This window comes from Petromyzon marinus, chromosome 61, assembly GCF_048934315.1.
Source record: "Petromyzon marinus isolate PM22_M1 ecotype Great Lakes invasive population chromosome 61, UKy_Petmar_22M1.pri1.0, whole genome shotgun sequence".
Classification (NCBI taxonomy): Eukaryota; Metazoa; Chordata; class Hyperoartia; order Petromyzontiformes; family Petromyzontidae; genus Petromyzon; species Petromyzon marinus.
The window spans coordinates 12,016,934-12,044,663 of record NC_133727.1 but is presented as its reverse complement, the minus strand read 5'-3'; the positions used below and the strand labels follow the sequence as shown (position 1 = coordinate 12,044,663).

At 52.7% G+C, this 27,730-nt stretch overlaps 2 protein-coding genes across 5 annotated transcripts in view; both read right to left on the bottom strand.

Annotated features, from left to right (window-relative positions):
• LOC116955772 (uncharacterized) overlaps positions 1-7,119 on the bottom strand; it is a 52,628-nt gene extending 45,509 nt beyond the window's left edge. Inside the window, exon 1 of the mRNA XM_032977093.2 lies at positions 6,920-7,119. The gene's annotated coding sequence lies outside the window, so the exon portion shown is untranslated. The remainder of the gene's footprint in view (positions 1-6,919) is intronic.
• Positions 7,120-11,751: 4,632 nt separating this feature from the next.
• Positions 11,752-27,730, bottom strand: part of LOC116955769 (phospholipid-transporting ATPase IA-like) — a 139,629-nt gene continuing 123,650 nt past the window's right edge. For 3 of the 4 annotated variants that reach the window (XM_032977084.2, XM_076053573.1, XM_076053574.1), the window contains exons 34-37: positions 27,638-27,726; positions 27,112-27,216; positions 23,793-23,887; positions 11,752-21,871 (exon numbers count right to left, since the gene is read on the bottom strand). In XM_032977084.2, coding sequence (XP_032832975.1) covers positions 21,756-21,871; positions 23,793-23,887; positions 27,112-27,216; positions 27,638-27,726 — 405 coding nt within the window. In that variant the 3' untranslated portion in view covers positions 11,752-21,755. Of the gene's footprint in view, positions 21,872-23,789; positions 23,888-26,298; positions 26,351-27,111; positions 27,217-27,637; positions 27,727-27,730 lie in introns of those variants that run through there. The other variant, XM_032977085.2, reaches the window with a different exon arrangement.

Here is a 27,730-nt window from a genome sequence, read left to right as displayed (position 1 = left end):
TGCGTGCTAAGGTCGGTGCTGTTAGAGAGTGCCCAATGAGTCTCCCGAGCACAGTACAAATTTAAGGATGAGTTGACCTAGGTGAGGTTCAGGACACTGTCATTGATGTTCGTCTCATACCGGTAATTTAACTCGGGCCACTTTGGTTTATAGTGCAAGCGATAGCGCTCACCGCACAGAATCACGGACACATACGCAAAGGTCCCCCGTGTAGCCTCAACAGACTGTTGGGGCAAGTGATGTTAGTGAACAGCGCCTATTAAGGCCGGCACGGCACACGAGGGGGTGGGAGGTCAGCACCACGCCAAGCCGCCTTTGTCTCCCCAGTGGCGATTTTTTTTCACACGCACACGTGCACGTTACATAGACTTAAACATAACATTGCTTATTCTAAGCTTGCATATTCCCAACTAGTATCTTTGCCCGTCCTAGGACGGAAGCTGTAATATTGATGAACAAATTGAGCAGGGTATAATTGTATCTTGTGCAAATTTAATGGCAGTGAATCTGGCACAAAACGAAGTCATAAAACATCTCACTTCGTGTCACTGCAGCACACTATATATAAGTGACCTTCAATTTGTTCAAATTCACTGCTCTGATACTTTATTATCTTCTGCTTTCGATCGCTGTATTTGAAATAAATTGGAAATCGATCAAAATATCTGGAAAATCACCGAGAAATGTCTCCATAAAGAATGGGCAATTTGCGTTATAAAATGTCCTTTGGGCCTAAACAAATTGAATAGCTTGAGGTGCAGTGCTCTGGGACTTGTGGTGTGCTGGAGCTCGCCGGAGTAGCAAACAATTTGAGTAGGAGGCAATGGTGGCAAACAGCAGATAAATGTTTATTTTAGCATTAATTTGCAAGCGTAAAGTTGACCTTGCTTTTGTTTGACATGGCAAAGAAATAAATGAAGGTAGTAAATGCAGTATGATGCGGCGTGGAATGAATTGTCCGGTTAGCTCGAGATAAAGAGGGGACCATCGAGGACATGCTGATCTCTCACAATACAATGGCCACCTCCGCGCCTTCGACGTCATGGAGGTAGCTCTCCGACCGTACATTGACATGCAAATTTCTCACTTTAACATCACTGGCCCCGCCCACTTCGTTTATGACTCTTGGGCTACACCCATTTCAAACCTTTAAAACAGACTGCCTCAGCAGCTTTCCCGCTCTCTTTTTCTCTCCTGATGACGATTGCTTGTGTTGCGGTCAAAACGTCTTAGTTTTTTGTTATTTTCTTTTAACCTACGTTAAATCTTGATTTTAAGCTTTATTGACTGCATGAATCCATACTGTTTGGTTGTTTCGGTAAAGTCACGTAGCTAGAAAAATAAATAATAAATCACGACATTTCGATCGCCACACAAGCAATCGTCCTCCTTTCTACCCACGTGACTTTACCGAAAGACCCAAGAATAGGACGTCACCTGCTCATGAATATTGATGAGGGGGGCTGGTCGACGTGGAGTGACGTCACAAGCGATGCACAGAGACATTCTTGGACCATTATAGTAGGTAATAATAATGGTGGGGGGGGGGGGTCCATTGGAGGACGTCACCTACTCATGAATATTAATGAGGGCGGGGGGGTGTGGTCGATGTGGAGTGACGTCACGACCATTAAGGACATTCATGGGTGATTTTAGTAGGTAAGTCTATGTAAATAGTATTCATGGCGAATTTAAATGGTCGGCGACAGAAAACCTAGACTAAAATAACACGCATTCAATATGCCATGCACACGTAGAATACATGGACATACATAGACACACAACAGACAGATTGAACATACATAAACACAAATACATAGACACGTAACAGACAGATTGAACATACATAGACATCATTCACACAGACATACACACATATTAGACAGATTAAACACAGACATACACACATATTAGACAGATTGAATACAGACATACACACATATTAGATTAAACACAGACATACACACATATTAGGCAGATTAAACACAGACGCACACACATATTAGACAGATTGAACACAGACATACACACATATTAGACAGATTGAACACAGACATACACACACATTAGACAGATTGAACACAGACATACACATATTAGGCAGATTAAACACAGACATACACACACATTAGACATATTGAACACAGACATACACACACATTAGACAGATTGAACACAGACATACACACACATTAGACAAATTGAACACAGACATACACACACATTAGACAGATTGAACACAGACATACACACATATTAGACAGATTGAACACAGACATACACACACATTAGACAGATTGAACACAGACATACACACACATTAGACAGATTGAACACAGACATACACACACATATTAGACAGATTGAACATAGACATACACACATATTCGACAGATTGAACACAGACATACACACATATTAGACAGATTGAACGCAGACATACACACACATTAGACAGATTGAACACAGACATACACACATATTAGGCAGATTGAACACAGACATACACACATATTAGACAGATGGAACACAGACATACACACACATATTAGACAGATTGAACACAGACATGCACACATATTAGACAGATGGAACACAGACATACACACACATATTAGACAGATTGAACACAGACATGCACACACAATAGACAGATTGAACACAGACATACACACACATATTAGACAGATTGAACATAGACATACACACATATTAGACAGATTGAACACAGACATACACACATATTAGACAGATTGAACGCAGACATACACACACATTAGACAGATTGAACACAGATATACACACATATTAGGCAGATTAAACACAGACATACACACATATTAGACATATTGAACGCAGACATACACACATATTAGACAGATTGAACACAGACATACACACACATATTAGACAGACTGAACACAGACATACACACACAATAGACAGATTTAACACAGACATACACACACACATTAGACAGATTGAACGCAGACATACACACATATTAGACAGATTGAACACAGACATACACACATATTAGACAGATTGAACACAGACATGCACACATATTAGACAGATTGAACACAGACATACACACATATTAGACAGATTGAATACAGACACACACACATATTAGACAGATTGAACATAGACATACACACATATTAGACAGATTGAACAAAGACATACACACATATTAGACAGATTGAACACAGACATACACACACATTAGACAGATTGAACACAGACATACACACATATTAGACAAATTGAACACAGACATACACACACATTAGACAGATTGAACACAGACATACACACACATTAGACAGATTGAACACAGACATACACACACATTAGACAGATTGAACACAGACATACACACACATATTAGACAGATTGAACACAGACATACACACACATTAGACAGATTGAACACAGACATACACACACATTAGACAGATTGAACACAGACATACACACATTAGACAGATTGAATACAGACATACACACATATTAGACAGATTGAACACAGACATACACACATATTAGACAGATTGAATACAGACACACACACATATTAGACAGATTGAACATAGACATACACACATATTAGACAGATTGAACACAGACATACACACACATTAGACAGATTGAACACAGACATACACACATTAGACAGATTGAATACAGACATACACACATATTAGACAGATTGAACACAGACATACACACATATTAGACAGATTGAATACAGACACACACACATATTAGACAGATTGAACATAGACATACACACATATTAGACAGATTGAACACAGACATACACACATATTAGACAGATTGAACACAGACATACACACACATTAGACAGATTGAACACAGACATACACACACATATTAGACAGATTGAACACAGACATACACACACATATTAGACAGATTGAATACAGACATACACACATATTAGATTAAACACAGACATACACACATATTAGGCAGATTAAACACAGACACACACACATATTAGAAAGATTGAACACAGACATACACACATATTAGACAGATTGAACACAGACATACACACATATTAGACAGATTGAACACAGACATACACACACATTAGACAGATTGAACACAGACATACACACATATTAGACAGATTGAACACAGACATACACACACATTAGACAGATTGAACACAGACATACACACACATTAGACAGATTGAACACAGTGTGCTCAGCGAGGCCTGTGCGAACCCAGAGCGAGCACAGCCTTCGATAGCTCGGCACACGTGCTGCACAAAGACAAAGGTCCCCCGTGTAGCACTAACAGACTGTCGGGGCACGTGCTGTTAGCGAGCAGCACCGCTGAAGGCCGGCACGGTACACGAGGGGGTGGGTGGCCAGCACCACACCCGGCCGCCTTTGTCTCCCCAGTGGCGACGTTTGCACACCGCACCAGGTATTCATTTGAGGCTGAGTCGACCTAGGGGACGCCCAGGACCGGCTGATATGATCATCAGTGGAGTGGGAATCGAGCTCGGGTTCGTCGCGCATCTCGCTAATCACTGCGCCAGCGCTCCCCAGTACACAATGCGGACATAGACACAGACACACAGATAGACAGACAGAAAAAGATTAAAAATATACACAGACACATAGACAGACACACAGACACACACAGACACACACAAAGACACACACACAGACACACAGACAACAACAACCGCCATTTGCAACTAAGTGGCGGTGACGTCACCACGACGCTTGTGCCAGGCCATGTGCACCTTGAGGCCACGTGAAATGTCGAACGCCCGCGGGCAGGAGGTCACGGGGCAGACCCAGGTGCCACGGGTCGACTGACTGAGATGACTGGCTGATGCATCACCTGTGCCCCCTACTGTGCCAACCTGCTGTGCTTTAGCCACCCGGCGCTCCGCTCGTTGTTGTGAGCATCGCTCCTCCGCCCTCCGTTGTTGTTGGAGGGCGACTGCCTCCAACTGCCCAATAGCGTCCTTCATGAGCCTCCTCTACAGAGGCCGATCTTGACACCGCTGGTACCAGTCATCGGCAAGTCCACTCAGCACCACGTCCTCCTGTACCACATCACTCCATCTCTTCTCTAGCCCGTGCCGTGCCCGTTTAGCCCCCTCGATCCGGCCGAACAAAAGCTGTTTCGGCATGCGGTGGCTGGGCATGCGGGCTACATGACCCAGCCAACGCAGCCTTACCTGCCGGAAGAGCTCACCGATGGGACCTTGCCCAGATCTTTCAAGGATTTGTGAGCTCACACAATCCAGCCTGGTTAAACCCAGGATGGATCGTAGGCAGGCCAGCCTAAATGTTTCCAACTGGCGAAGATGCTCCATTAAGGGGGTCCACGTTTCGCAAGCGTAGAGATGGGAGGGAATGACCGTGGCCGAGAAGACCTGATGCTTAGTGCGGAGCGACAGACCAGGTAGCTTCCACACAGCGTTACGCAACCGATGAAAATATATTGCCACTCGACTGATTCGGAGTGAGACCTCTGCTGTTAAACTGGAGCCGGTCATAAGCACCCTGCCCAGGGTCTGATGGTACAAAATACCCAGGCAGGTGCTTAGTTTTGGTGGGGCTGATGGTGAGGCCCCATCTCTTAGTGGCACGCTCCAGTCTCAGCAGCAACGTCTCCAACTCCTCCTCTGAATGAGCAGCTATTACCAAATCATTGGCATACATAACGTGGTTGAGCAATAGGGAGCCATCCCTTGACCGCACCCAGGCATCGATCAACCTCCCATTATATCTGTACCAAATGGAGATTCCCCCGGTACAGCTATTGAAGGCTGCACGAACTACGTGCTCAAAATAGATGTTAAATAATGTGGGAGCTAGAGGACATCCCTATCGCACCCCAAGGTGTACAGGGAATGGCTCTGACTCCCGGCCACGTAGTTTTACCTGGGCCTGCTCACCATCATGAAGGTCCTTAATGATCGTGAGCAGAGGGTCAGGGACTCCAAAAGCACGAAGAACAACCCAGAGCCCAGGCCTACTGATGGTATCATAGGCCTTGACCAGGTCAATAAAGCAGAGATGTAGGTCTTGTTGGAATTCCCTACACCTCTGCTGTCGCAGACGGACAGAAAATATGGCATCTGTGCAGGACCACCCTTTCCTGAAACCGCATTGGGGCTCCTCAGCGTGCCATGTAAGGCGATGTTGAATAATCCTTGCCAGGACCTTTCCCGGCACACTGAGGAGTGAGATGCCCCTGTAGTTGTTACAGTCTGTGCGGTCCCCCTTCTTAAAGAGGGGGACCACCAGGGCATCCTTCCAATCCTGCGGAACCCGTCCAGTGGTCCAGACTGTTGTTATAATGTCATATAGGGCAGTCTGTGCACAAACGCCACCCTCCCTCAGCATTTCGCTTGGGAGATCATCTCTGCCCGCTGCCTTTCCTGGTCTCAGACCCCGGATCGCCTTCAGTACTTCCTCAACAGATGGCACCTCAGCCAGCCACTCACAGGGGGTGACCTCTTCCAATATTTGAGGCACTGCAGCCTCAGCAGGGTCATCCTCACTTTGTGCCACGATGTTTTCCTGGCGGAGGGATTTTCCCTCCCGCAGGACCTCACAGAAATGCTCAGCAAATCTGCAAACCTGTTCCTGGGGATCGGAGATTTGATCATCGTTTTTTCCCTAATGATGGTAATAGGTGTGGCGCTGCAGGTTACTTTTTTGATGGAGTTAAATAGAGATTTGTGATCGCGGCCCACTGAGGCAGACTCCATCTCCTCAGCAACCCGCAACCACCACCCATCCTTGCAGCGCCTCACGGCTCTCCGAACCTCCGAGCGAAGGCTGCGGTAAGACACACACACACAGACACACACAGATACAATCCGCACCATGGCGCATGACGTGCGTGTTACCTGCGAGTGGACCCGCGGCTGACAAAGCGAGGGAGCGAGCGAGGGAGCGCCTCTCTCCGTGGCTCGCCACAGCGGCTACTGCTGCTGCTGTCTGCGCGTCTTCTCCCTGCTCCCGAGTGGGGAGAGGAGGAGGGGGGGGAGCCAAGGGCCGCTGCCCGGACTGGCGATGAGCCGGGACGAGAGTCACTCGCCAGGGGGAGGGCGGGGGAGGAGCAGGGGGCGGGGAGCCGCTCACCGCTAGTCAGAGAAGTAAAGCAGCTCCCCAACTCTCCCCCCACTCTCACCCCACTCTCACCCCGACTCCCCCCACTCTCACCCCGACTCCCCCAACTCTCACCCCCGACTCCCCCCACACTCACCCCGACTCCCCCCACTCTCACCCCGACTCCCCCCACTCTCACCCCGACTCCCCCAACTCTCACCCCCGACTCCCCCCACACTCACCCCGACTCCCCCCACTCTCACCCCGACTCCCCCCACTCTCACCCCGACTCCCCCCACACTCACTCCGACTCCCCCCACTCTCACCCCGACTCCCCCCACTCTCACCCCGACTCCCCCCACACTCACCCCGACTCCCCCCACACTCACCCCGACTCCCCCCACTCTCACCCCGACTCCCCCCACACTCACTCCGACTCCCCCCACTCTCACCCCGACTCCCCCCACTCTCACCCTGACTCCCCCCACACTCACCCCGACTCCCCCCACACTCACCCCGACTCCCCCCACTCTCACCCCGACTCCCCCCACACTCACTCCGACTCCCCCCACTCTCACCCCGACTACCCCCACTCTCACCCCGACTCCCCCCACTCTCACCCCGACTCCCCCCACTCTCACCCCGACTCCCCCCACTCTCACCCTGACTCCCCCCACACTCACCCCGACTCCCCCCACTCTCACCCCGACTCCCCCCACACTCACCCTGACTCCCCCCACACTCACTCCGACTCCCCCCACACTCACCCCGACTCCCCCCACACTCACCCCGACTCCCCCCACTCTCACCCCGACTCCCCCCACACTCACTCCGACTCCCCCACTCTCACCCCGACTCCCCCCACACTCACCCCGACTCCCCCCACTCTCACCCCGACTCCCCCCACTCTCACCCCGACTCCCCCCACACTCACTCCGACTCCCCCCACACTCACTCAGACTCCCCTCACTCTCACCCCGACTCCCCCCACTCTCACCCCGACTCCCCCCACTCTCCCCCCGACTCCCCCAACTCTCACCCCCGACTCCCCCCACACTCACCCCGACTCCCCCCACTCTCACCCCGACTCCCCTCACTCTCACCCCGACTCCCCCCACTCTCACCCCGACTCCCCCCACTCTCCCCCCGACTCCCCCAACTCTCACCCCCGACTCCCCCAACTCTCACCCCCGACTCCCCCCACACTCACCCCGACTCCCCCCACTCTCACCCCGACTCCCCCCACTCTCACTCCGACTCCCCCCACACTCACCCCGACTCCCCCCACCCTCACCCCGACTCCCCACACACTCACTCCGACTCCCCCCACTCTCACCTCGACTCCCCCCACTCTCACCCCGACTCCCCCCACACTCACCCCGACTCCCCCCACACTCACCCCGACTCCCCCCACACTCCCCCCGACTCCCCCCACTCTCACCCCGACTCCCCCCACACTCACTCCGACTCCCCCCACTCTCACCCCGACTCCCCCCACTCTCACCCCGACTCCCCCCACACTCACCCCGACTCCCCCCACACTCACCCCGACTCCCCCCACTCTCACCCCGACTCCCCCCACTCTCACCCCGACTCCCCCCACACTCACCCCGACTCCCCCCACTCTCACCCCGACTCCCCCCACTCTCACCCCGACTCCCCCCACTCTCACCCTGACTCCCCCCACACTCACCCCGACTCCCCCCACTCTCACCCCGACTCCCCCCACTCTCACCCCGACTCCCCCCACACTCACCCCGACTCCCCCCACACTCACCCCGACTCCCCCCACTCTCACCCTGACTCCCCCCACACTCACTCCGACTCCCCCCACCCTCACCCCGACTCCCCCCACACTCACCCCGACTCCCCCCACTCTCACCCCGACTCCCCCCACACTCACTCCGACTCCCCCCACTCTCACCCCGACTCCCCCCACACTCACCCCGACTCCCCCCACACTCACCCCGACTCCCCCCACTCTCACCCCGACTCCCCCCACACTCACTCCGACTCCCCCCACACTCACTCAGACTCCCCCCACTCTCACCCCGACTCCCCCCACTCTCACCCCGACTCCCCCCACTCTCACCCCGACTCCCCCCACACTCACCCCGACTCCCCCACTCTCACCCCGACTCCCCCACTCTCACCCCGACTCAGCCTTAAATGAGTACCTGGTGCGGTGTAAACATCGGCACTGGTGAGACAAAGGCGGTCGGGCGTGGTGCTGATTCGTGGGGCCGCCCACCTCTTTGTGTGTCGTGCCGCCCTTTAGTAGTACTCGCTAACAGCGCTTGCCCCGAGTCTGTGCAAGGCTACACGGGGGATCTTTGTCTTTGTGGTCCACTGCACTGTGAACCCAAGTGACCTGGGTTCGATCCCTGGCCACGGCCCACGGTTGGCCCCGCCTCTTTCACCAGCGCGGTGAAGTTTGGTCAAACAACCGCTGTGACCCGCACGGAGTGGGGAGGCCTTCATCCAGCAGTGGATTGAGCTAAGAGCTGTAAACATTTGTTTAATAACCTGAGAATGCAAAACATGTTTCCAGACAACCCTCATGATGTGTGGCGGCAAGACGTCCCGTGGACAGCGCAGTCTGGGGTAGCGCTATGACGTCAATGGGATGGGAGTTATGGTCCGCATGTTAAACAGCTGTGGAAATAACCAGGGGACCCTATCAATCAACCCACACGCTCACCAAACCTCCCACCCACCCACCCGCACACCCAACCATCCACCAAACCTCCCACTCACCCGCACACCCAACCACCCACCAAAACACCCATCCACCAAACCACCCACCCGCACACCCACCAACTCACCCACCCACTCACCCAACAACCCACTGCTCACCCACAGATTAACTTAACCCACCCAACCAAACCACGCAGCCAAAAATCCACGCCGTGACCTCCTCCCACTCATCTCATTCGCTCGCCTGACTGCCACGTACCCTGCTAAACGTACCGGGAGAACCGCGCCTACTCACTGCACGCAGGCGCGCCACCTGAACCCCAGGTGTGTGGAGTGGTCAGGTTGAGCCCGTGAACGAGGATCTTGAGGCTGTATGACTCAAGAGCGGCGAGCCAACTCCCCCAACAGCTCTGGGCCTCAAGTATGGGGAAAATTGCCCGTGACACACACACAAAAAAACAAACCCCCAGGCTCTCGTTGAAAGTAAGATTCATGATGTTTGGTCTTCCGAATGGTTGGGCACCGATCCAAGCGGATGACGGAGTGAAGATGCGTGCCTTGAAACTCGGCTCAAGTAGCGAGACGCCACCACCACCTTCTACTCCCGTGCTGCGTTGGCCACTCAGGCGCCTGTGCACGGCTGGGGGTTGCGTTGTGCTGTGGAAGGAGACCGCGTGAAGGAAATGTCCACGAATACTGGCATGAGAAACAACTCCCCGTGCCTGTGAGCAAACGTTGGGGAATGATTTGAACCACGCTGTCGATTTTTTTTATTGTTTAAAGAACATTGTCACCGACAATGTTGATCTGTTGACAATGTTCCGAGCGTGCTGGATTCACGGTCGCTGCGTTGAGAATTCCACTTAAGGGTCGCCTTAGCCCATCGTCCCACCAGGCCCCATGCAACAAATTCCACTTTATGACAGGTCAACAGTGATTGCGTGCTTTGGGGAATACACTACCACCATGGCAGTGTGGGATTTCCACTTCCGATTCATTAATATTAATTACAGTTAAGCGAGACACTGTGACCTTTCAGCTTTGACAACAGATGGATTAACTTATTTCATGTATTTACTAACCAACATATTTAGCCACGTAAAAGTGCATCCCTGCAATAGCTTGCGCTCACTACTGCTAGCAGAAGCGCCTGCACGACAGGGAACTCTGGAGAGTCACTCGGGTCTTTGGCCTACTCTTCCAAGCTGCACAGAGTAGTTCTGTGGCGAGACTCGGGGCAAGCCCTTCGGGACGGTTCTCCGCTGCTCCACCGATCGGTGCCAAAGTCGTCACCGCACAACTCAGGACGACGCCTGCGCGACTCTCTGGGGTTCGTACGGGCGGATTGTGCGACATCCGTCGAAAAGCCGAGGCGACGCCCGTGGCCTGGCCAATGTCTGCACTGAGTACGGGGCGGTCGATTGACGGGACGGATGTGCGACGGTCAGACACGCGGCGTTGTGCTGTAAATTCAAACGGACAAACATTCGATTTGGGGTTTCCGCAGCGTCGTTGATGAAGTCGCCCTCCTCGATCCCCCGCGGCCTCCGTTCAACGACAGCGGTGAGCGAGCCAGCGAGCGGTGAGCGAGCAGTGAGAGAGCCAGCGAGCGGTGAGCGGTGAGAGGGCGGTGTGCGAGCCAGAGAGCGGTGAGAGAGCCAGCGAGCGGCGAGAGAGCCAGCGAGCGGTGAGCCAGCAAGCGGTGGCGGTCGCCACGGAGTTCGCCTTCAACGCCTCCACACCGCGACCCCAGCCGCTGTCTGGAGACGCCGGTGCCTCGTGGTGCAGCAGCCGTCCGCGTCGTGAAGCCCTGCGAGTGCGCGATGGACTTCCTTCACACTCCACCTGGCATCGTTCTTCCCACCCCATCTACTTGAGGCGTAATCGAGGCTAAGTGATATCTGATAAAGAAGTCCACACAAGACAGCACGTGTGCATAATGTCTTAAACGTTTTAATTGCCACAACTTTCATACCGCAAACGTGAGTATTTGCAATTTCCCTGTAAAAAAACGTTCACTTAAAACGCAATAAATAAATACAAAATTAAATGAGATGCCACCTTAGATGCGATTCACAAGTTCTCATGGTCCATTCCTAACCGAGATCCGCACGTTCCGACGGCGCGACAGCGGCGTGACCCGCTCACCACGGCCGCCCGGGCCCACGGGGCCGCAAGCGGCGCTCCGACTGGGGGCCCCGCTGTGGCACCGCGGTGGGCCTCCCGCTTGAACGTTTTACACATTTCATGAGATTTCGCGTGAGCGAGGCCGGCAGTGCTACGAGCTAAATCATCGGCCGCGAAACCCTCGCTTAGCCTCCACTGTGGCGGAGGAAGGTGCAGCCCTGCAACCGCTTGCTCACGGCCACTGCGGGCGCACGGAACCTCCGCTCGAGGGGGCTCTCGAGGGCCCCACTGAGGGGGTGTTTTTGGCCTACTTTTCCACGCGACTGTAACGGTTAATATGATTACTTGATAGTTTTTAATGTTACGATGAACTTACTTTGTATACACGCTCCAAGGTCCTTTATCGCACAGCCACGCTGTGCCAATTTGAGCCGAGGTTTATAACCCCGAGGACAGAGCTGAAAACTCACAGTAGGGCCGTGATGCCCGATTGAAATGTCATTTCAAGTGATCCGCTTCCTCCTGACGCGAGCGTTGTCTGTTCCCAAGTTCCAACGAAATGCGCTGCAGTCAACCCGAACGCATCACCGCCGTCATCGTGGGAAAAGGCCCACAGGATAGAACCAGAGTCACCATCGCCAGGATAGAACCAGTCACCATCGCCAGGATAGAACCAGTCACCATCGACAAGATATAACCAGAGTTACCATCGACAGGATAGAACCAGAGTCACCATCGGCAAGATAGAACCAGTCACCATCGACAGGATAGAACCAGCCACCATTGACAGGATAGAACCAGAGTCACCATCGGCAAGATAGAACCAGAGTGACCATCGCCAGGATAGAACCAGTCACCATCGCCAGGATAGAACCCGAGTCACCATCGACAGGATAGAACCAGAGTCACCATCGACAGGATAGAACCAGAGTCACCATCGGCAAGATAGAACCAGTCACCATCGCCAGGATAGAACCCGAGTCACCATCGACAGGATAGAACCAGTCACCATCGCCAGGATAGAACCAGAGTCACCATCCACAGGATAGAACCAGAGTCACCATCGGCAAGATAGAACCAGTCACCATCGCCAGGATAGAACCCGAGTCACCATCGACAGGATAGAACCAGAGTCACCATCGACAGGATAGAACCAGAGTCACCATTGGCAAGATAGAACCAGAGTGACCATCGACAGGATAAAACCAGAGTCACCATCGACAGGATAGAACCAGAATCACCATCGGCAAGATAGAACCAGAGTGACCATCGACAGGATAGAACCAGAGTCACCATCGACAGGATAGAACCAGAGTGACCATCGCCAGGATAGAACCAGAGTCACCATCGACAGGATAGAACCAGTCACCATCGACAAGATAGAACCAGAGTTACCATCGGCAAGATATAACCAGAGTCCACCATCGGCAAGATAGAACCAGTCACCATCGACAGGATAGAACCAGAGTCACCATCGGCAAGATAGAACCAGAGTGACCATCGACAGGATAGAACCAGAGTCACCATCGACAGGATAGAACCAGAGTCACCATCGGCAAGATAGAACCAGAGTGACCATCGACAGGATAGAACCAGAGTCACCATCGACAGGATAGAACCAGAGTGACCATCGCCAGGATAGAACCAGAGTCACCATCGACAGGATAGAACCAGTCACCATAGACAGGATAGAACCAGAGTTACCATCGGCAAGCTATAACCAGAGTCCACCATCGGCACGCCGTTCTTGCAGTCATCCCGCAATCGATCCACGTGCGTCCACACGCACAGACATTCTACTGGCTCGCTTCTATGTACTGTACATCAACACACATCAGAATTCACACTGTACACGACCCGATGAACTGTCGTGACTTGGGGTCACCATTCGACGCGAGACCACGTTGCGTGTCTACCCTACCGAGCACCCACCGGTGTGCAGTGGTTGTGCCCGCTCATGTGTTCACTCGTATTTCTTGCCGTTAGCTTCAAAAGTAAACGAGCAAGAGCATATCAGTTGCATAAAAGGAACTCGACCTCGGCATGCATGACGCCACGTACGTGTCGTGTGCGTGGGGACGACCGTCAATCGACGGATCCAGGGTTGCCTCTGCTGCGTACTTTGAGGCTGTCTCCGGAGTGACCGCACACAAGAAGATTGTTTAAAGGTGGCGGCTTGTGAGCAGATCTTTGATCCAAATTCGTTCATTTTGTCCAAAGGTGTAACCTGACGGGGTCAAACGCCGGGGCCAATTGGAATCCGACCGCCCACTCCCGAGATCGCGAACCGAACTGATGACCGACCGGCCACTCAAGGAGCCGTACGTCGATGTGCAATTTATAATCGCAGTAGTAGCAGCCTGGTGCTGCCACATCGTTTGGTCACGGCTGGCACGGAATGACAAAATAAAATAAAATTAAGAATTCGATGTCCCCAAGCGTCCGGCCTGCGCACCGCCTGTTCCCCCTCCGACGCGCCCTTTGTGGTTTCACAGATTTTGCCTTCTCAGCTTTCCACCCTAGCTCTCACCGCCACTACCCAGTGAACACGGAACACTTTTTGCCAACTTCGGTCCAACCACAGGCGTGGGCACCACCTTGCATGCTTACTCGGTAATTTTACTGCTCTGCTCGTTAAATTATTTTACAATGGTGAGAAAAAGTGAATTACTCTTCAGGTTTTTTTCTTTGATACAAATACAAAGCAAGCTCCACGAAACACACGCCTTGGTTTTCTTGGTAACCCTTAGGCAGGTTCGCACCAACTCAAAAATTCCAGGCGATCCGTCGCGTCCCGGCGCCCGGCTGATTTTTAATGCCCCTCCACATTCCATCTCAGCAAGCGAACGGATATTGTGAGGCTCTGAAAAGAAATGTGGTTTCCTCTTTAAGATCTTCCTATTTTGACGAGGATATCAATACGCAGGTAGCTTTGTAGAACGGACAATGTGATCGATAAGTCCTTTATGTTTGTAAGAATGCCTTTATGCTTCAGTGGATGAAAAGATAAATGAGCCACAGATGAGCACAGTTCTCATTAGGGCGCTCAGGTAAATACGTGGTGTGAATCGCACAACTTGCAGCTAATTTCTTCCAAAATAGGCGACCGAATCAATTAGTAAAATGTAAAAGGGGCAGCCGCTCACAGCCCTGTCATGTCCCGCTCTCAGCCCTGTCATGTCCCGCTCTCAGCCCTGCTCCACCACAGGGAGCTCTGGAGAGCCCCCCTTGAAGGGGGCATTTGTCTCCCTCGCTAATCTTTAACGAATTCCCCGGTGACACTTTTGAACTAAAGAATTGCGTTTGATCCAATTCTAAACCCAAGCAATCGTTCGCACCCCCAATACTCCTCCTGCTGCTTCCCCCCACATTTAGAAACATGTGTTTAGATTATTTGGCTGCTATTAATTTCCACATGATAAGTCACTTCGCTGAGCTATCATTTCCGGCCAGATCCCTTCTGAAAAAGAGCTACACATCTCAGTGGGCCTACCCTGGTAAAAATTAAGTTTAGTTTTAAATTTAGTTAACTTAAAACTGTGAGTGCCGTGCGGTCACACGACTGCTCGCAGGAGGCCTCCCCGAAACATTGACCACTTCTCATGATCATGCGATGTCACCCTGAGAGGGGCGAGGTGGGGGTCGATGGATTCTACAAGAAGCTCCCGGCACACAGAGCAAAACGTCAGACGTTGCGCCCACGGCGCTCGCACGCCCTCCACAGCAGGGCGTGCGAGTGCCGTGGGCGCCTCGTGACCACGACCCAGGGAGACCGACGACGGCTCCGAGGACTGCGCGGCAGTGTGGCGGCGCCACATCGCAGACTCTTCAGGTGCAGCCACGGCTCATGCTGGGGCCGGACGCCTCGCGTCCCACGGGGTAACGCTCACCGAGGGGTAACGGCCATTACCCCACGGTGCCTGTTACCCCACGGTGCGCAGGCGCGGTGAGTTACCCCATGGGGTCCGTGATGAAACAACAAAAAAGAAAATCCCCAATTACAGAGTGTGCCATTCATAGATACCCCACTGATATCAAATGGTCCTTTCTGCGGTTGATTGGATACCGTGAAAGCGATGGTCCCATATCTGAGAGAGGAGGAGTGATAAGAGAGTTAATGAGTCGTGCTATGACCATCCCTATGTCGGAATATTTAGAGAATTCCAAATAAAATTGCAACCGAGATCGGAATTCCTGAGAAAATTCCCAAACATTATAAAGAAGGCTCATTCAGGAGACGCGGTAGAATTGTGCACAGAAATCGTACAGAAAGCAAACGAGCGACACCAACCCGCGAGGAGGCCGGGGAGCATCGGCACCCAGAGACGCCGACGATTCCAACCGTCCAGAGACCCGGGAAGCGCGGCAAAGAAACCTCCCCAGAGATTGTAAACAACGTCCGGTCCCAGGGCTTGCAAAGCCCTGGGGTCTGCTGGGGACGTGGAAGGGGCCCGTGGAGGATCAGAGACACAGAGAGATGCGCCGGGGGTCAGGGTCGCTGCGATGGATGCTGCGTGGAGCGCCACGATCGCCGTGGCGATACCGCTTCCTCTAGGCTTTGCTACTGCTTTGCTCGTAATCATCGTCACGGGTTTTGTGCTCTGAAGAACTTTCAAGTATGACCGAAGGTAACCTGAAAAGTAAATTGCAGTTCACTCAACTTGTCTGACGATGATGACGCTTTCATGGTAACGTGCTGCCGGAATATTAGGGCGTAATAATATCATCATTATCATCGCTGTGCCGTCGATTACCCCCAAAAACGTTTCACAAAGCGCCAATTTAATGGACAGTCGCTACTTTTCGATTGTTGTGAACTTTTAAGAGTTGTTAATTCGGAAATGTTTTGTCGGGAAATGAAACGTTTTTGCCAAAAAATTAACGAGCAACGGTAATGACGGCGATGATGATGACGCTTTGCAAACGGGATGGTGCGATCGTTGCGGTGGTCATATCGTACAGTGTGTACCGTAGTGATGCCATGGTAACACGCTATTGCTGTAGTATCGCCGTAGTAACACGGTATTGCTGTCGTGACACGGTATCGCCAGTTACACGATACCGCTATAGTAAAACAGTATCGTAATAGTAAAGCAGTATCACCATAGTGATGCGATATTGCCGTAGTGACGCGATATCGCCATGGTGACGCGACATCGCCGTAGTGACGCGACATCGCCGTGGTGACGCGACATCGCCGTGGCGATGGCACATCGCCATGGTGACGCGCCATCGCCGTGGCGACGCGCCATCGCCGTGGCGACGCGACATCGCCGTGGCGACGCGACATCGCCGTGGTGACGCGACATCGCCGTGGTGACGCGACATCGCCGTGGTGACGCGACATCGCCGTGGCGATGGCACATCGCCATGGTGACGCGACATCGCCGTGGCGATGGGACATCGCCATGGTGACGCGACATCGCCGTGGTGACGCGACATCGCCGTGGTGACGCGACATCGCCATGGTGACGCGACATCGCCGTGTTGACGCGACATCGCCGTGGCGATGGGACATCGTCATGGTGACGCGACATCGCCATGGTGACGTGGTGTCGCGGCGACCCTACGACAGGACGTCTGGCTGAGACAAAACCCTAACAGTCAACGTCGCGATGAAGCTCGCTGTCAAGAGTAGCGTAGCGCTATCAAGAGTAGCATAGCGCTATCAAGAGTAGCGTGGTGTAGCGCTATCAAGAGTAGCGTAGCGCTATCAAGAGTAGCGTAGTGTAGCGCTATCAAGAGTCACGTAGCATAGCACTGTCAAGAGTAGTGTAGCGTAGCGCTGTCAAGAGTAGCATAGCGTAGCGCTATCAAGAGTAGCGTATCATACCGCTATCAAGAGTAGCGTTGCGCTATCAAGGGTAGCGTAGCGTAGCGCTATCAAGAGTCACGTAGCGATATCAAGAGTCACGTAGCGTAGCGCTATCAAGAGTCACGTAGCGTAGCGCTATCAAGAGTAGCGTAGCGCTGTCAAGAGTAGCGTAGCGATATCAAGAGTCACGTAGCGCTGTCAAGAGTAGCATAGCGCTGTCAAGAGTAGCGTAGCGATATCAAGAGTCACGTAGCGCTGTCAAGAGTAGCGTAGCGCTGTCAAGAGTCACGTAGCGATATCAAGAGTCACGTAGCATAGCGCTATCAAGAGTCATGTAGCGTAGCGCTATCAAGAGTCACGTAGCAATATCAAGAGTCATGTAGCGTAGCACTGTCAAGAGTAGCGTAGTGCTATCAAGAGTCACGTAGCGTAGTGCTATCAAGAGTCACGTAGCGATATCAAGAGTCACGTAGCGTAGAGCTATCAAGAGTCATGTAGCGTAGCGCTATCAAGAGTCACGTAGCGCTATCAAGAGTCGCGTAGCATAGCGCTATCAAGAGTAGCATAGTGCTATCAAGAGTCACGTAGCGATATCAAGAGTCACGTAGCGATATCAAGAGTCACGTAGCGTAGTGATATCAAGAGTCACACAGCGCTGTCAAGAGTAGCGTAGCGCTATCAAGAGTAGCGTAGCGCTATCAAGAGTCAGGTAGCGATATCAAGAGTCGCGTAGCGCTATCAAGAGTAGCGTAGCGCTATCAGGAGCCACGTAGCGCTGTCAAGAGTCACGTAGCGTAGCGCTATCAAGAGTAGCGTAGCGATATCAAGAGTCACGTAGCGCTGTCAAGAGTCACGTAGCGTAGTGCTATCAAGAGTAGCGTAGCGCTCTCAAGAGTCACGTAGCGATATTAAGAGAAACGTAGCGCTATCAAGAGTCACGTAGCGCTGTCAAGAGTAGCGTAGCGCTATCAAGAGTCACGTAGCGCTGTCAAGAGTAGCGTAGCGCTATCAAGAGTCACGTAGCGCTATCAAGAGTCACGTAGCGATATCAAGAGTGACGTAGCGCTATCAAGAGTCATGTAGCGCTATCAAGAGACACATAGCGCTATCAAGAGTCACGTATCGATATCAAGAGTCACGTAGCGATATCAAGAGTCACGTAGCGCTATCAAGAGTAGCGTAGCGCTATCAAGAGTCACGTAGCGCTATCAAGAGTCACGTAGCGCAATCAAGAGTCACGTAGCGCTATCAAGAGTAGCGTAGCGCTATCAAGAGTCACGTAGCGCTATCAAGAGTAGCGTAGCGCTGTCAAGAGTAGCGTAGTGATATCAAGAGTCACGTAGCAATATCAAGAGTCACGTAGCGATATGAAGAGTCACGTAGCGCTGTCAAGAGTAGCGTAGCGCTATCAAGAGTCACGTAGCGATATCAAGAGTCACGTAGCGCTATCAAGAGTCACGTAGCGATATCAAGAGTCACGTAGCAATATCAAGAGTCACGTAGCGATATCAAGAGTCACGTAGCGCTATCAAGAGTCACGTAGCGCTATCAAGAGTCACGTAGCGATATCAAGAGTCACGTAGCGCTATCAAGAGTCATGTAGCGCTATCAAGAGTCACGTAGCGCTGTCAAGAGTAGCGTAGTGATATCAAGAGTCACGTAGCAATATCAAGAGTCACGTAGCGATATCAAGAGTCACGTAGCGCTATCAAGAGTCACGTAGCGCTATCAAGAGTCAAGTAGCGATATCAAGAGTCACGTAGCGATATCAAGAGTCACGTAGGGATATCAAGAGTCACGTAGCGATATCAAGAGTAGCGTAGCGCTATGAAGAGTTACGTAGTGCTGTCAAGAGTCACGTAGCGCTATCAAGAGTCGCGTAGCGCTATCAAGAGTCACGTAGCGCTGTCAAGAGTAGCGTAGCGCTATCAAGAGTCACGTAGCGCTGTCAAGAGTAGCGTAGCGCTATCAAGAGTCACGTAGCGATATCAAGAGTAGCGTAGCGATATCAAGAGTCACGTAGCGTAGCGCTGTCAAGAGTAGCGTAGCGCTATCAAGAGTAGCATAGCGCTGTCAAGAGTAGCGTAGCGCTATCAAGAGTAGCGTAGCGCTATCAAGAGTCAGGTAGCGATATCAAGAGTCACGTAGCGTAGCGATATCAAGAGTCACGTAGTGCTGTAAAGAGTAGCGTAGCGCTATCAAGAGTAGCGTAGCGCTATCAAGAGTCACGTAGCGCTGTCAAGAGTAGCGTAGCGCTATCAAGAGTCACGTAGCGATATCAAGAGTAGCGTAGCGATATCAAGAGTCACGTAGCGTAGCGCTGTCAAGAGTAGCGTAGCGCTATCAAGAGTAGCATAGCGCTGTCAACAGTAGCCTAGCGCTATCAAGAGTAGCGTAGCGCTATCAAGAGTCAGGTAGCGATATCAAGAGTCACGTAGCGTAGCGATATCAAGAGTCACGTAGTGCTGTAAAGAGTAGCGTAGCGCTATCAAGAGTAGCGTAGCGCTATCAAGAGTAGCGTAGCGCTATCAAGAGTAGCGTAGCGCTATCAAGAGTAGCGTAGCGCTATCAAGAGCCAGGTAGCGATATCAAGAGTAGCGTAGCGTAGCGCTGTCAAGAGTAGCGTAGCGCTGTCCAGAGTCACGTAGCGATATCAAGAGTAGCGTAGCGCTGTCAAGAGTCATGCAGCGCTGTCAAGAGTCACGTAGCGTAGCGCTGTCAAGAGTCACGTAGCGCTGTCAAGAGTCACGTAGCGTAGCGCTGTCAAGAGTCACGTAGCAATATCAATAGTCACGTAGCGCTATCAAGAGTCACGTAGCGCTGTCAAGAGTCACGTAGCGTAGCGATATCAAGAGTCACGTAGCGCTATCAAGAGCAGCGTAGCGCTGTCAAGAGTAGCGTAGTGCTATCAAGAGTCACGTAGCGTAGCGATATCAAGAGTCACGTAGCGTAGCGCTGTCAAGAGTCATGTAGCGCTGTCAAGAGTCATGTAGCGTAGTTATATCAGAGTCACGTAGCGCTATCAAGAGCAGCGTAGCACTGTCAAGAGTAGCATAGTGCTATCAAGAGTCACATAGCGTAGCGCTATCAAGAGTCACGTAGCGATATTAAGAGTAGCGTAGCGCTATCAAGAGTCACGTAGCGCTATCAAGAGTAGCGTAGCGCTCTCAAGAGTCACGTAGCGCTATCAAGAGTAGAGTCACGTAGCGCTGTCAAGAGTCACGTAGCGCTATCAAGAGTCACGTAGCGATATTAAGAGTAGCGTAGCGTAGCGCTATCAAGAGTCACGTAGCACTATCAAGAGTCACGTAGCAATATCAAGAGTCACGTAGCGCTATCAAGAGTCACGTAGCGCTATCAAGAGTCACGTAGCGTAGCGATATCAAGAGTCACGTAGCAATATCAAGAGTCACGTAGCGATATCAAGAGTCACGTAGCGATATCAAGAGTCACGTAGCGCTGTCAAGAGTAGAGTAGCGTAGCGCTATCAAGAGTCACGTAGCGTAGCGCTATCAAGAGTCACGTAGCGCTATCAAGAGTCACGTAGCGTAGCGATATCAAGAGTCAGGTAGCAATATCAAGAGTCACGTAGCGCACCGCTATGAAGAGTCTTATAGCGTAGTGATATCAAGAGAGTCGCGGATGCAACTCATAGTGCACATCATGCTGGGTAGCAGAGCTCAACAGTTTGCCTGCCAAATGAAAACACAAAAACTTTTGGTTTCTGGCTCAGTTTTCCCCGTAAGGCTGTGTTCTCTTTTGCTGTTGTCATCTTGTCTACGGGGTTTGTGTTTTACATTCGCATGCAAGAAGACAGTTTGATAACGCGTTTGTCGCTCGGACGTTTGGGACGGCTGAGATTTTACAACAACAACAACAATGTACGCGGCGCATATTTCGTGCAGATCTTAAATAATTACAAAATAAACAAAAGGAATAGTAGGAGCAGCGGTGACGGAGATGCTCCGGGTGTTGTTTTGAACAGCGCCAGCACCCTAGACAATGACTGGGCTCTCGTGGCCGTCGCCCTGCTGCCTGGTTGTGTCGTACGCCCGGACCACCTCCGTCTGAGAGAGGACCCCGTTCTCCTCCTGCGAGAATGCGTAGCCATCTGAAAACGAGTCACGGGAACGAGGAACGTGTCACCTTGCGCGGTTAGCAGCGAAACCACCACGCTGGCGGATCTGGGCGAACTGCTGTAGCCGGACGTGAACAAAGGGGGTCAGGGAAGTCCGGGTTAAAGGTCAAGTCGGGCCGACGGTTAGAAGTAGGGTTGTCAAAAGCGATTGGTTCGTATTACCTGTAAGAGTAAAATAAGGCAGAAAAAAGATGGTTTCTGTTTTTTTACCGCACAAATACAAAAATCTATAGCAATAAACGTGGTTACGTTTAAAACGGACAAACGAAGGGAACCGCCGCTGTGGTGCAGCGGTCAGCAGGCGCACGGGACTTGCAATCCAGAGGTCGACGGTTCGATTCCATCTCCCGGCAGCGGCAGGGTGAATGGGTTCACTACAGTGAGCAGGTCCCCCAGTGGTGGGGTAAAGTGGAGGTGCTCCCACCTTGTCCAACACGCCTGGTCAGTGTGGAAGAGTTCAAATGCCCTCTCTCGAGCGCCCACTAGCGGAAGCTCTAATGCCAGCAGCAACACGAGCCAGGAATTGCAGCGCTGCACCGTGACCTCGTAATGAGAGCCGACGGCACACGCACTCCGCGGTGACTTCGGCCGCCACGCGGTTTGTACGCTCGCCCCTGCCGTTGGTCGGAACTGGTAAACCGATTCTGAAAACGGTTACCGGTTCGCCGGTTAACGGTGAACCGCCCCAGTTAGGAGTATGGCTCTTTCTAGGGAATGGCTTTGCCAGTTTGTTAGGGATAGGGGTAGTTTTATGGGATTACTGAGTGTGGTTAGAGAGTTGGGGTGGGACTAAGGTCTGGCGTGGTTAAGCTTGGGGGTTAGTGATAGGGGTAGGAGTGTGGTCTGGATGGTTCATGTGGAGAGTGTTAGGGGTAGAAGTGTGGTCTGGGTGGTTCATGTGGAGAGTGTTAGGGGTAGGAGTGTGGTCTGGATGGTTCATGTGGAGAGTGTTAGGGGTAGGAGTGTGGTCTGGGTGGTTCATGTGAAGAGTGTTAGGGGTAGGAGTCTGGTCTGAGTGGTTCATGTGGAGAGTGTTAGGGGTAGGAGTGTGGTCTGAGTGGTTCATGTGGAGAGTGTTAGAGATAGGAGTGTGGTCTGAGTGGTTCATGTGGAGAGTGTTAGGGGTAGGAGTGTGGTCTGGGTGGTTCATGTGGAGAGTGTTAGGGGTAGGAGTGTGGTCTGGGTGGTTCATGTGGAGAGTGTTAGGGGTAGGAGTGTGGTCTGGATGGTTCATGTGGAGAGTGTTAGGGGTAGGAGTTTGGCCTGAGTGGTTCATGTGGAGAGTGTTAGGGGTAGGAGTGTGGTCTGGGTGGTTCATGTGGAGAGTGTTAGGGGTAGGAGTGTGGTCTGAGTGGTTCATGTGGAGAGTGTTAGGGGTAGGAGTGTGGTCTGAGTGGTTCATGTGGAGAGTGTTAGGGGTAGGAGTGTGGTCTGGGTGGTTCATGTGGAGAGTGTTAGGGGTAGGAGTGTGGTCTGGGTGGTTCATGTGGAGAGTGTTAGGGGTAAGAGTGTGGTCTGGATGGTTCATGTGGAGAGTGTTAGGGTAGGAGTGTGGTCTGGGTGGTTCATGTGGAGAGTGTTAGGGATAGGAGTGTGGTCTGGGGGGTTCATGTGGAGAGTGTTAGGGGTAGGAGTGTGGTCTGGGTGGTTCATGTGGAGAGTGTTAGCGGCAGGGCAAGCTTTGGGTTGAGTCGATCAGCTGGGGCTCACCGTAGTGGGAGTTTCGACATTGCTAGTGTGCCAGCCACTCAAAGACCAACGCTGCCCCTAGACGTTCGTTGAAACCCGCTCACGCTATCACCCTTGGCCGCGACAGCGTCAATAACGAAGCCGACAATGATAACGAGGATAGCCACGATAACGATGACAAACGAGGACACTGCACGGCACTCACGCATGAAGTCTCGTCGTACGGACGACTTGGTGTTGCCGAATTCTGGCGAGGTCTTCTTGAAAGCGTTCCGCAGCAGGTGTGCCCTCTCCGTGAAGCTGCTCGTGGGAACCAGAGAGGTGGGGAGTAAAACAGTGCCCGCCAGCAGCACCGCCAGCAGCGTCATGAGCGCCGCCGCGTCTCCTCCCCTTGGCTTCTCGCGCCGCCGAGACGCCGGGCAACGCCGTAAAACCAAAAGCGTCTCGGAGGCGGCGCCGTCAGCGGGCGCAGGAGAAGGGCGACGTGTGACACGGCACACAAGCGTGCGCGCTCTCAAACAAGATCATCATAAATCCGCAGCACTACTGCAGTGATTTTTTGCAGTATATTCTGTCAAAATCTCCGCTGCATTTTTGCGGGCGCGCCGGCGCGTGGAGCCGGCGTTTCCGGCTCCACGCACCGAGGAACTTCTCCGAGGACTAAAGCCAAAATTTGAGGTCACGGCACGCGGAGCGAAACGCCGGACATCGTGCCGCGTAGCGCCTCCGCGAAGACCAAACGCGCTCAGGGGGAATTCACCGGCTCGTCGAATCGGGAGCCATATGTGCGCACAATTCGTGGAATTGCGGAATGGCGTGGATTGCTACAAAAACCTGCCGTGGTGAAGTCCGTTGACAAACGGAGCGAGCGCGCGGGCGCACGTTTCTCTTTGCTCCACGCGCGTGCGTGCTGTTCGGCACGAGCACCGCCTACACGAGCAGCGGGCGTTCTAGCAAGAGAGGAAGAGGCAAGCAAAGAGAGACGCGGTGCTCCTCCTGTAGAGCCACCCCACACTGACGGTGCGTTACCCTGGGTGTCGCCCGACGCCAATTTGAAGGCGGCTTAATGAGAGAGAAAAAAAAATACTTTGAAGCCTGTCGCATCACTCGGTCTGCACTGCTCCAGTTAGGTCACGCTTGGGTCACCTTCGTCGTCATGCCGACTCACGCGTGTGGCACCGCGGTGACGCCACCGCAAAGCGTTACGGTTCATTGTTTTTTTTGGTCAGATCGCCTCAATGTAGAAAATGTGTCGGACACCCTCCACCACCCGACAAAGCCAAATAGACGTGCCAATTTAGTCCGGCTTCACCGGTGTGTGGTTGGAGAGCGATCCCACGGCGCTAAACGTTGGGCACGACGTTTCGCTGGGACCATCACTAGGCAGCGAAAACGTTGCAATAATTTTTTTTGCGTGCAAGTCACTGGTGACCGGGCTGAGACCATCAACTCACCGCACCAGAGAGGAAACCGTAATCACATGCGGCTGCTGAAACCTGGACCCAGGACGCCTGCGGTGTTGGCCGCTCATCCCCGAAGTCGCTTGAAAGTCTTTTTCCCCCTTTGTGGTGTCGCGGCCGCCTCGGCGTACAAGCGGCTGCGAGACAAAGCTACGGCTATGCTTGGGGCCTGCATTCTCGTGAGACAGCGCGATGGCTCTACTTGGGGCCTGTGTTCTCGTGTGCTGGCGCACGCAGAGGAGCAACTCAGGGAGACAGGAGCTCGCTCGGCGGAGAGGTAGATGGAAGGAGCCGGAGAGGAAATGGAAGACGTCAAGCAAGCAAGCGGAAGAATAAAAGGTGGGGCGGAAATAAATATACAGCTCGGGTTGTCGCGATACGATACGGCATTCATTTTAACTACGACGATTATTATCATCGCAAAGTCACTACATCGTAACTTTTGCAATCTCATCGTTTTGATTTTGCCCTGAGCTGTCCTTTCACTGAGACTAAAGAGTTCTTCAAGACACAAGTTCATTCAAACCGAGCCTGCCGTAAGCACTTTAACCGCAGCAACTTTACAACCGGCAACGGCTGCCCAACGCACTCACAGGGAGCGGCTGCGCCCCGACGCTCCCAGCGGCAGGGACTCGGAGGTCCGGGATCTCCGCTCCCGCACCCCCAGGGCGAATATGGAGAGCGTGGGCCGAGCGGGTCGTTTGCTCCGTGGTACTGGGGCGGACTGTGGATCTCTGTCGAGGCTGTCTGGGAGCTTTAAAGTCCCTGCCCAAAAAATTATTCCTCTGTTAGAACTCGGCCACTGCTGAGCTCCCGTTGATGTAAAAGCTCCTTGAGATGTTACGGTGAAAGGCGCTACGAGAGAAGCTGCAATTATTGCTATTTTGGTGTTAGCGAGCGGCGCACCTCCTCTGCGTTTTGTCGAGTATATTTGTATCAGGCCTGAACGTGTTTGTCCCGCTGTGATGGGCTTCTTCTCACGATTCGAATTGGCCATTGAGGAGCATCTACCATAGATTAAGTTCCAAGCGTTTTAGCCGTCTAATCAGTTGCTCACCATTTGCAGATAAGAGCTGGATTTTAATCGATCCTGCCTGAGTAGGTATCGCCGCCGTAGCAGCAGCATCAGGCGATGATAATCAGGATATAACAGAATGTACCGTTTGGCACGTATCGCTGTACCGCCGTACCGCGGCAACCCTGACAGGAACACACAAAGCGAAAGGGAAACACAACAATCCATTTCATCACCTTGCCCTGTTACGCGACAGGCGCGTCAGCGCCTCACGACAAGGAGTAACTTCTTTAGTTACGGAGGGCAACCGTACGACCAGTTGGGTTTGGCGGGCGGGCGGGCGGGCGGGCGAGCGGGCGTGCGGGCGGGCGGGCGGGCGGGGTGGGTGGGCGTGTGCAGGAACAAACAAAAGGTAAGGGGGGATGGGATGGGAGGGTACACGCGGAGACCGTTAACACAGCACATACGGCGCACGCACGCGTGACACACATGCGACACGCATGTAACACGCAGACTGCAGCCGTCCGTGAAACGTAGCGCCCTCGCAATAGCCCTGCGCACTACGAACAGTGAAGAGTGCCAAAGATGTCTCTTCGTCAACCCAGAGCCATCGTCTGCCACTGCCGCCTATGGAGGAGAACGCCCTCCAATCAAATCAGCCGGAATCCCCGCCCCATCTCATCGGATTCTCTGAAGCCAAGCAGGAATGAGCCTGGCAAGCGCTTGGATTACGCTGTCCAATGACACGTCGTTCCTGCCGATGCCGGAGTCAATGCTGTTGGCAGTGATCTAAACCGACGGGAGGCAATGGTGACTGCAAAATCAAACCCCTGTGGGGGAATTTGTTTGCAATGGCGGTGGTAAGGAGATGTTAACTGCGTCGCCTGGTATACAGGTCGTGGGTCTATCTCGAGTTTGTATGTTGTCTCCCCCACCATTGGATGGGGAGTGGAAGGGAAGAGAAGGGATGGGAAGGGAGGGGAAGGAAGGGGGAGGGATGGGAGGGGATGGGATGGGAGTGAGGTGCAGCGGTGGGGGCATGCACGTGCCTCTTGTTGAGGATCGAGGTGAGCATGATGCGGTCCGACTTCTGTGCGCGTGCCTCACTCTCCTGCACCTCCTCCACCAGCGACTGGAAGCACGAGCGGCGGACGCTGCACACGCGGACGGGGGGGCGGTGAGAGTGACGACGAGGGCGGGGGCGAGGGCCTCGAGAGCTCACTGACGAGGTGATGAGATGACGAGGCGACGAGCTGACGAAGCGACGAGTTGACAAGGTGAGCGCCACGGTCGTAGGAGCGGTCAGCTCCCAAAATAAATAATTAAGCAACGTTTAAATAAATAACTATGCTTTTAAAAGCAGTGGTGCTATTCTGGCCATGCAACCCAAACTACAGACCACGTAGTAAACTACTGCGGCCCGTGCCCCTTCAACAGAGGAGGAAGAGCGACACGACACAAACTCTCTGCTAAAGCTCTCTCGTCGTGGTCAGCAGCACACCTCGACACCGGCACCTTGCTCTCGAGCGCTGCCGCCGCTGCTGCCATCGTGCGCAGGGATAGACTCCAACTTACACTTTCCACACGGCGTCCGGGACGAGGCACGTGATGGGGATGAGGATGAGAGCCATCCAGAACACGCCGCTCTTCAGCATCATGCTCGCCTGG